This window comes from Rhopalosiphum maidis, chromosome 3 (assembly GCF_003676215.2).
Source record: "Rhopalosiphum maidis isolate BTI-1 chromosome 3, ASM367621v3, whole genome shotgun sequence".
Classification (NCBI taxonomy): Eukaryota; Metazoa; Arthropoda; class Insecta; order Hemiptera; family Aphididae; genus Rhopalosiphum; species Rhopalosiphum maidis.
Window position 1 is genome coordinate 41,628,655 of NC_040879.1, and position 11,026 is coordinate 41,639,680.

General features: G+C 25.9%; 1 protein-coding gene across 6 annotated transcripts; it reads left to right on the forward strand.

Annotated features, from left to right (window-relative positions):
- Positions 1 to 584: 584 nt before the first annotated feature.
- Positions 585 to 5,635, forward strand: LOC113557056 (protein Wnt-16-like). 6 transcript variants are annotated; one of them, XM_026962340.2, is made up of 9 exons: positions 585 to 906; positions 985 to 1,056; positions 1,120 to 1,244; positions 1,857 to 2,146; positions 4,001 to 4,157; positions 4,576 to 4,726; positions 4,975 to 5,115; positions 5,191 to 5,448; positions 5,513 to 5,635. In XM_026962340.2, the coding sequence occupies exons 3-9, from the start codon at positions 1,168 to 1,170 to the stop codon at positions 5,612 to 5,614; spliced, it is 1,176 nt and encodes a 391-aa protein (XP_026818141.1). In that variant the 5' UTR covers positions 585 to 906; positions 985 to 1,056; positions 1,120 to 1,167; the 3' UTR covers positions 5,615 to 5,635. The 6 variants fall into 6 exon arrangements, with proteins under 6 accessions (XP_026818141.1, XP_026818139.1, XP_026818142.1 ...); XM_026962338.2 differs by having other exon boundaries at positions 585 to 1,056; XM_026962341.2 differs by lacking the exon at positions 985 to 1,056.
- The last annotated feature ends 5,391 nt before the right edge of the window (positions 5,636 to 11,026 follow it).

Consider the following 11,026-nt stretch of genomic DNA (forward strand, 5'->3'; position numbering starts at 1 on the left):
ACGAAATAATAAGAAAATTAATAATTGTATGTATACACCGCTCGAAAACGTTAAAACAGAATACCCTAACGTAGATGGTTGAACATTGAATAATGTTTTAATAAACGAGATAATAATCAATAATCCGTTTCGTCGGTGCGTAAGCGTAGACCGATTTGCGAATTAATTATACCGCAGAGCAGATGTTGCACTAATTTTATTAACGTTTGCCGACGGGTCGGTGTCTCGGTGAGGGATGACTGACGGTAATAAACTAATATGAATTCAACGTAAAGAAATTAAAATATGTATAAACAACACATGGTTGTACGTAAATATTAATATATTATTACAACAGAAACATAATATCTGTGTAATGGAAAATTAAATATCAGTGTAACAGTTTGAAAGGAGTGATTGTCGTTACCATCTGGCTAATTGCAACTGTGAACGGAGTGGGGATAAGTTGTAAACGCAAACGATGTTGGTTGTATGGTGAAGTGATGGTCATTAGTCAGAGCGATCTCCGACGTTGCGGACCGTTCGTTCAGTACGAAAACCTTACGCAATTCTAATCAATTATCATCCATTCTACTGTCCAAGCGATATTATCTATATTAACTATATTTTATCTGTACACCTTGCCGTCCGTGTACGTTAATAAATAGTAATAACAATATCGTCTATCGAGTACTTACTTTGTTTCCGCACTCTCTTGTCGCCTCTGCAAAGTTCAAATCGTTTACGGTTGTTACACAGCAGTAATTCGTCAGTCGATCGTAGTCCGATTTTCCCTCTATCCGGGCCTGGAGAGTAACGTTTAGTCGTCGTCTGCACTCCGGACTCCGCAATCGCCACCCAGAAACTTGGTCGCCACTAGATCCATCTGCAACAACTACAATGTTGATGATTGCTCATACAAACGCAGTAAGTGCGCCATGTAATCGTTTGGTACCGTGAATGCATTCCGAACAATTTCAACGATCGGCTTATATACGTCCGTAGGTCACATACATCTGCAACTGTCATCTAGGTGTCCCGACTTGGTGACTGTTTGGTTTTTTGATGGCCCTACTCGTATGTCATAGTTTATACTAGGATGACGATGTTGTTCGATTAATCTATACAAATTCTCTACAGTTCATATAGAGTACATCAATTCTTATATTATCTGTAACATTGGCCAGTATGAGAAATTTGATGAGTTTCATTCAACTGATTGTGTTGTTTCTGCCGTTTGCGTTATCTGCGAGTCCAAATTGGATGTAAGTCATTTTATTAGCTAGTTTCCATTGGCAAGTGACTGTAGTCACTATATTGTGTTTGCTAAATATTGCGTTATGTAGTTTGAGTGTCATTATTTTCATTTTTACTGTTGTGACGTTTAGCATTTTTTGAATTATTTATTTTATATAACTTTAAAGTGCTTTCAATATTTTTAAACAGATTGTTTTAATTGAATTGTATTTTTTGTTCAAATATTTTAGTAAATTTTATTTTAACTTGATATTGCGTATTTTGTTAATACCAACAGTCATTTAGCCTCTATAGGTACAAATGGTACAATAAACTAGGTTTCCTTTCATCAGTAACTCGTAATAGCTTATTTTATTATTATTACTTTTTTGTTTGTAGTGTATTCTTTGTAAGTTTATATATTTTTCAGGTAATGGCTTGTAGTATACATAATGTGTATGTATAGAAAAACCTCAGAATCGGTATCTATTTTCATATATATTTATATAATATGTATTATTTATATATACATACACAAATTAACCCATAGAGTTGATAATAATTAGCCCCTTTTTTTGTAATTAGTTATTTTGAGTATTTTTTATAAAATTTCTTATTTTTTCACCAATTTTTAATTGTAGGTATTTAGGTATAATAGGAATACCACCACCTCTTCAACAGCAACAAGCATCACCAGGTTCAGAAATCGAGGATCCAGAAATAGTTCAAGCCAGGGCTGTTTGTGGTGCCTTGCCAGGGTTAGCATCAAAACAGGTGGATGTGTGCATGAAGCATCCAAATGCTATATACTCGGTATCTGATGGAGCTAAAAAAGCCATTGAACAGTGTCAACTTCAATTTCGTCATGAACGATGGAATTGTTCAGTTATGGAAAATGAACAAAGTGTATTCGGTCCCACACTGGACAAAGGTTTGGAATTCATTAGTATATACATTTTATAGTATTGAATACCCTTTATTGCTCTTATCAAAATACAATTTTGCACCCTCTATATTATCAATAGGCCTCCAAGGCATTTAATGTGGTTAAGACTCCTTTGCCAAAATAATTTATACTTACTATTAATTGTTCCATAAAGTACCAGTTTTTACTTTTACAGTATGTGCATTAAATTCTATGCTCAATTCAAATTTTTTGCCCAACAAATCTATTCCTAGCATCAGTAATCTAATAATATAATTATAATAGGACATTTTTTTTTTTTTTTAGTGTAATTATGATACTAATAACATATTTTAAGATGTTTTTAATAAAACAGTACTTTTATAAAATTAATAAATAAGCTTTTTACTAATGCTATCAAACTCATGATCAACAGATTTTTCTAACTGATCAAGTACACTATAAAATAATAGGTATATAATAATGAATCTTATCTACTTTTCAATTTCATTACCTCATTATTCCTCAAAAAAAGGTTGGCCCATAATGAAAAAATGTATCTCAGATTTAGCCTGGCATAAAAAAAGCTTGGAGATCCCTGATCTAGGCCATCTTATAGACTTTTATTAGTATTTTAATTTTAAAGTTATAATATTTTAGATACTCATTTAAAAATTAAAATACTAATGAAAGCCTTTGAAATGCCCCAGATAAAATTATTACCTAATGTTGGATAATAGGTTTAATTGACTCTCATAATAAAGCTAACAGTAAAATTACTTCCGATAAATTTGTTTTAATTTTTTTTTATTTCATCATTCAATTGATTATTTAAGAATTAATCTCCTAAAAATTCAGTTGGAAATAATATATTATTTTCATTGTATCTCTGGTACAACTAAAAAATAATGGAATCAAACACGACTAAAATTTAAATTCTTCAATGGGTGTTAATAAGTGCCCTTTGTCCTCTGCAAGTTTAAATTACAAATATTACTTTTAAATTTTTTGAGTATATTTGGTTTGATTTCAAGTTCAACAGTTAAGTTGTAGATATTTTTACAGTATTCTTAATGTTTGTATCGCACATTTGTTGTATTGTTGTCAATAATACTTCAATTGTTATAATTTTTATTATAAATAATAAACTTTATCAATATTGATTCTCAGTTTTCTTTAGTTGACTAATATAAAATGTGTAGTTCTATAGTGTCATCTAGTGTTTATTCTTGAATAGTAGAGTAAAAAATAAAATAATAATATCCGACAATTGATATAATTTTTGTTAATCATGGGTTTTTGTTACACACTAATCATTTTTATACCCTCGGAGATTGTCTATGTCAACAACCTCTAGCTATGGAACCGATTAATTTTTATAACAGTCATAATACTTCTAACATTTTATCATAAATATTTTTAGACTAATTAATGTAATAAAATTAGAATTGTACATAATTGGTAAAATATTGTCTTTTAGATACTAATGAAGGCATTAGTTTATGACAGTTAGTTTAATTCATGTTTAGAAAAATCACCTTATTATTTATATCTTCTACCTCCATTAAATTACATTTAGAGCACTATAACAGTAAAAGTAACAATGGTTCTCACTTACACAAAAGTTTTGAACAAAAACAAAACTAACATTTAAATAACATAGAAAATTGATGTAACAATATTGTGATTAACATTGGTGTCAGTTGTATTGACTTGCAGATTTTTTTACAATACTTCATAAGTTTAATATCAACCATATTGTTACATTGGATTAATATGTAATAGATTTAATAATAAAAATAAATGTATTAATAAATTAATATTAAAAAAAATAAATCAGACAAGTTCATAGTTAATAATTATAATTACGTATTTGAGTAGGTAGTAAAGAGACTGCCTTTATCTACGCTATCACTAGTGCAGGTGTAGTGTATTCAATTACAAATGCATGCAGTTCAGGAAGATTAACTGAATGTAGTTGCGACTCTATGCAGCATGGACAAACGACACCTGAAGGATGGAAATGGGGAGGTTGCAGGTAATTATTATTAGATTAAGATAATAACATATAATGTATAAACAATATAATCATGTTTTTTTTTTTGTAACATTAAATTACACATTGGATTGTATTAAGACATTTTTGCATTGGTATAAAAATTAAAATATTTATTTACAGGAACATTACCAATACTTAACTTTTCTAGAAAGTGTATGTCTAAAACTTGTATTTTCATAAGTACCTAGCAATATCTTTTTCATATTATGTGTAGGCAAATTTTTTTAAAAGTAATTCTTTACCTCACATTTATCACCATAATCAAATTTGATTAAATAAAACTTGTATCAAATTTAGCCTAACATTAAGAAAAAGTCCTGTTTCAGACAGAAAATATAATGTTACCTGAAAAACAGATTAGATTGTTTAGTGTATAATATATATTTTCCAACTTTAGTGATAATTTGCGTTTTGGATTGCAATTCTCTCGAAAATTTGTTGATGGTTCTGAACCCAATCGTCCGGATAATTTCAAAACCACAAAACAAAAAAGAATCTGGTCTAATCGCCTCAAAATGAATTTGCATAACAATGAAGTAGGCCGACAGGTAAGAAAAACAGTTGTTATTTTGTTTTTAAACTGTTTCAGCATATAATATGGTTTAGATAGCAATAAATAGCATTTATTTATAATCGATCATAATAATAATTTTTGAGATGTCCACATAGTTTTACCATTAAACTATATCAGAAAAACTATACAATTTGTATTTTATTATTACTTATTAGGGGATTATGATCATGGTATCATTAATCTGCAGTTAAATGTTAGTTATCAAAATTATCCTGTTCTTAGATTGTAATGTCGTTAATGAAAATGCATTGTCGTTGTCATGGTGTATCTGGATCATGTGAACTAAAAACCTGTTGGAAATTTATGCCATCGTTCAATGAGATTGGTAATGAACTCAAACAGAAATATGGAAAGGCTATTCTTGTATGTTGTAGATTGAATTTTTTTTATATAATAATTATCATGGGTTTTGATAACTTCTATTATTCCTGACGATAGATAAATCATACTATGAACGATCTACAAAAGAAAAACAGTACTATGCATAAGAAGAGAGAGCCCAGAGCTTTAAAGAGACTAAAAAAACTAATGTTAATCGAATCAAAAGAATTGGTGCATATACAGAAGTCACCTAACTACTGTAAACAAGACTTTGAAAATGGAGTATTGGGTACAGAAGGCCGCAAGTGCAACATTACATCTACTGGGCCGGATTCTTGTAATAAACTGTGTTGTGGTCGTGGTTATATCACTAAGGTAATAAATAATGTCTAATAATGATAAATATGAAGTAAAATATTTTTTTCTGTTTTTTTCTTAGGTTGTGAAGGAAGAGGAACACTGCAATTGCAAATTTGTTTGGTGCTGTTACGTTAAATGCGATATCTGCTATAAAAACATTGAACAAAAATCTTGTAAATAAATACATGAAATTGAACGTGTACTTGAAATTAAATTTTATACGATTGCTTCAAAAAAAATCTTTAGTCTATTGTTCTTATGTATAAATGCAAATTTGCATTCAATTAATAGAAATAATATAATACATTTTCAAAAACATATCAGTAATAATTAAAATCAAGCACATGCTACAATGTTATGAATATTTTTATCCCATTTGTACGTTTCCAATTTCCCCTAATGAAACCATACACACGTCTTCCACAATTGATTAACTTTCGCTTGCACTCGCATACTCTGTAGTATACGAAAGTACATTGTGTAGCATTTAGGGCATTATATATTAATATTTAGTTTTAAAATATAATGATGTATAACAATGTAACATTATTCCTTCATATATTAAATTATTATTCAACTAAAAGTTGTTTGCATTTTATTTTATTTTAAGACTTTCTTTTTATACAGGATAAACAAAATATGTATCCATTTAAAATTTTTGATTGTTAAACTGTAATTTTTAGGATGACAAAATTAAGAAAAGATAAATAAAATATTTCATCAGTAATTAAATAATCAAAGAACTGATTTTTGTTCCCTCCTCCAATCATAGTGTTGAATTAACATTGAAATCTTGAACTGAGAAATTAATGTTAAACTCAATACCACATTCAGAAAAAATAAAACACACTTATTAATTTTTTAGAAGATAAATTATTATGAAATGTTACAAAAATTGATACATTTTATAACATTAACAATAAAAGGAAATTACATAAGTTCTTACAAAATAAGTTCTAGAATAACAATATTAACACAATTATTCATCAGTGTTTACCATATACCAGTTTAAACTAATTTGGAAATCTGACAGTTTGCACATACAAGTAATAACAACATGAGGCATACATCTATAACCTGCCAATCATTAAGCTAATATTACAAGAATACAAATATTAAGTACTTCTTAATTCTATGAACACAGTTATTTAAGTCAAATTTAAACAATTTTGGTGTCCGTGTTAGTTGCAATTTTGATGTTAATTAATGCTATTTGCAAATAACAAATAGGTCAATTTTAAAATTAATTAGTCACAATAAATTAAGTGTGCGGTTCAAAACCAAGAATAGTTTCAAAAAGTAATATTAAGTACATTTAATTATGTAAATTTTGAAATCCTCCCCCCTCCAAAAAAAAAACAAAATACATTCTTAATATCTTACATATTATAATATATTTTAATGTATAAAAACCTATTTATTTTTTTTATTGAATAATATTATGTTAATATAAGTTAAGTAAACAGTCATGTAAATTTCAGAACTTAACAATATATTAAGTGTAATTATAAAATTTTTAAAACAGCCTATTATGATTTTTTTCTTATAACTGTAACTTAAGACTTATACCTGTTAAAGTTAAATTCACATTTAAGCAAGAAATGTGACAGGTTATTAGATTCACCAATATTGCTGTCATACATATCAGCTTATATAACTGATTAAAAAAAAAAAAAAAAACAAATTCTTTATACATTGGATCATTGATGATGTACAATGTAAGATTAAATTACATTATATCTTTAAATATTTATGAACATTCAAAATTTACATAAAATAAAAAAACTTGACCAAATAACGTGATTTTATTAGAATAAAGTCAGTCGTGGTATTTCATATTGACTATTACTTGCAAGGAAACCATTATAATATAAAATATTAATAAGAATCCATTAATCATTTTTAACATTATAAAATACATTTTCGTATTTTTAATAAAGAAATAGGTCAAATCTTTTTTAATTAGGCCACACAATTTAATTAACTAATATTATTTTACATTTCAGTTAGAAATCAAATAAAAATTGGAATTATTATAATAAACAATACGTTTATATTTTTACAATATACAATTTTACGTTTGTATCAACTTGGTTAACCTAAATTAAATATAATGCATTTTTTAATTGAGTTAAAAAATTTATCTTAATGACTAAAAGACTAAAATTATTAATTAAATGTTTGATATTTGGTTACTATAAGTTAAGATAAATAAGTATTATATTAAAAATTAATTATTGATTATGCAATAGAACTCAATAGTCTGGATAAATTCAGATAAGTGTTGTCTGGTTTTCTGAATTACTGAGTTTTTCAATGATACTCAATGACCAAGAAATTTTTTACCAATAACATAATTTATAAATTCTGATAAAAATTACAAAATAAAAATAAATAACTTAAAAATTAGTTACATATTTAAATAAAATAAGGTATCTAAAAAGAATCAAGTTAATTTAGTTTAATCTGTGAAAAAATCAGTATTTCTTTTTAATAATCTTAAAATTATTTTTAAAAAAAGTTGGACAAAGTACTATTGATATTGTTTTCTTATTGTCTTGTCAATGCTAAACAAATTAAAAACAACCTACTATACTGATTAGTTGGATAATTAAATTTGCTTTGAAAGGACATCATCACCAACTTTAATTTTGAAAGTAATTGAAATTGATTATTTTGAGGGTTATTTTTTAAAGAAAAATTAAACAAAATATTCAAAAAAAGTAAGTAAACTATTTATTATATTTGTAAAAAAAAAAATTTTATTAACGGTTTGTTCAATTTTATTAGTTATTCTATGCATAATATGAATCGAGTAAAATTAGTTTGTACACATTTGATTTTAAAATGTTTAATATAGGATATACTGTATGAAGACAAAGAGATTATACTTAAATAAATCGGGGAAATATGATATAACCTAATGTTATAAAAACATAGTTTTTATTGAAACACAATTATAGTATATAATATAATAATAATATATATCTAAATGTATAATACGTACAACATAAAAAAAATAATTACATTAAATTATATTCTATAGCTGCAAAATTACAACCCACGGATTTATTTATATCCTTTCATCGTAAGTTTTTACCAAACTTGTGTACAAAATTACCAGTTATGAATTAATCAAAATGTAACAAAAACACAAAATAATTTTATTACAATATTTATGTACTCTAATTCCCACTAATTTCATTACTTGCTTCTAATTTTTTTAACACTAGCTCTAAAAATTATAATAAATTAAAACGTAAAGGAATGTGGTAACATTACTAAGTGTCTTTTTCTAAAATGATATCAACATTGAATATCAAAATTGTGTTTCATATTTTCTACACAATTGATATATAAGATATAACATAATATATATTTTTCCTAGACAAAAGTCAAACTGTGAAATTAGTTGAGTAAGTCAAAATGGTGTAGCAAAATATATGACAATAGTCAATATATATCAGTATAAAATAGATTTATTTGATCTAGTATATATTTAAATTTATTAAATACATATTAAGATTATAGTAATGATCTATATCTATAAATTATACCATAACACTTGAGTGAAAATAAAGTTAAATTAATGGTTGAAAAGTGACTTCATAATAGCATTTTGATATAACTTATTTATTTTTAATTATGTAAATGTTTAAAATTTAAAGTTGTTATTGTTGGACAAAATGTATTATAATATGCAGATCTAAGTAACTGGCAAAACGATAAGATTTTAATTCGATAAAAACTATATCATATATTGTGAAATATTGGGAAGTTTTTAAACTATAAATGGCAACCATTAATATGATCCATTAAAACTGTTTTTTCTCACATCTTTGATTAAAATTAGTTCAATCAAAATCGATCAAATTTTAGCTTATATCATTTTCAATACAAAATAAATATGAATATGTCAAAATCTAGCTTTAATGGTATAACAACATAGTTGGATCGACCTATTAACCGATTTTTTTTAAGTAGTTTAATTCCTATAATAATAATATAGAAAACACAGTACTTCAGTATGCTAACCTTGTACTCATGACTAAAACAAATATATTAGCTAATATGTAATTTTCGCTATCATTGCATTATGTTTTTTAGAAATGGAATGAACAACATCAATGTATATTATTATAGTGTTCAATAATTTAGCATTTGTTCGAAGTCTAAGGAAAATTTTGTATGCAGTGTTATCTAACTGGCATGCCTGTTTATTTAGTTATGCTTGAGCACATATACCTGAAATTATCATCATATACTAGTATTGTTGAGATACGTGGCATACTCCTATATAAATTTAATATGTGATCACTGCCATTTATGCATTAATTTACTTTCAGTTTCACATATAGGCGATATATCATAAGAGACATATAATAATATTTATTTAATACTAGACTAGAACCACTTTAAGATCTTTAAGGTTTTCCTTAGACCTTAGCCTTACTCCAAAAGTCCTGCATGTATGGTTCCTAACATCCTAGCAAATAATTAAACACAATAATTAATTAGAAAAAGATCCTAACTGATATACCTTATAACATAAAACTAACCAGGTAATAACTGTTATAGAGCTAAAAATGTATCAAGGTTTGATTACTTAATACAAATGTATGACTTTTTATATTGGTCTACATAAAAATGTATTAACCTATAAATTTTCAATCTTTTTTTTTATGTAACTATAATATATTTTTTATATTCTGCATTTTAAATAATTTATAGTATTTTTACAACTAACTTTTATCTTACAAGACATATTTTTTAAGTAGCTATATTATGTTTTCTGATATTTTTTAGGACTCCAAGATAATGGTGAACAGCTAATATTTTTAAGCTAACACATTTATCTTAAAAAATTAAGCAAATACGAAAAATCATATTCCAAAATATGCAAATGACTCCCATATTTCATATATTTGAACGATACAATACTCACTTTAATTGTAATCATTTAAAGATTAAATAAATTATTACAGTTGATATAAGTATATAAAAATATATACCAAAGAACAAATATGAGCCTGTTAAAAATATATCAATTTATTTTTTTTTTTAATTATTGTAAACATAATAGAAAATTGGTTTTATTTAAGGTATTATTAATTAGATGGATTAAAAATAAGTTCTCAGTACCAAGTAATAGCAATTTAAACTGTGTTGAATGCAAATAAAAAATAATTTTGAAATTATGAAACACGGATACCTTAAAATATGCTCAATTCCTATTAATTTATAATTGCTATGATGTATTTAAGACAAATGTTGAGCAAAGCATTTACTCTCTGTGTACTTAATAATTAAATTTAGGTAAAATTGTAACTTAAGGCACCATCATCTCAGATTAGGTTTAACTCATCTGACTCACCAACACTAGGAATATGAAACATGATTCTGATATTACAAGTGTTGGTTAAAGACAACTGATTTTACTACCACATACCCTTAGTTTTAAATATATTTAATTTTAATAAACTACTTTATTTGCAAATTATAGCAATATAATATAAAATATTATGGTAATACACAAAACATGGATGCATAAAAAAAATATGCACCTAAAATAAATTAAGATTAATTTTATGTT

Excerpts from the sequence above, each read along its gene's own strand:
- LOC113557056 (XM_026962338.2), top strand. The coding sequence starts at position 1,168 with ATGAGAAATTTGATGAGTTTCATTCAACTGATTGTGTTGTTTCTGCCG. Across the intron at positions 1,245-1,856 it reads TCTGCGAGTCCAAATTGGAT|GTATTTAGGTATAATAGGAA; the intron begins GTAAGTCATTTT and ends TTTTAATTGTAG. Across the intron at positions 5,116-5,190 it reads AATATGGAAAGGCTATTCTT|ATAAATCATACTATGAACGA; the intron begins GTATGTTGTAGA and ends TCCTGACGATAG.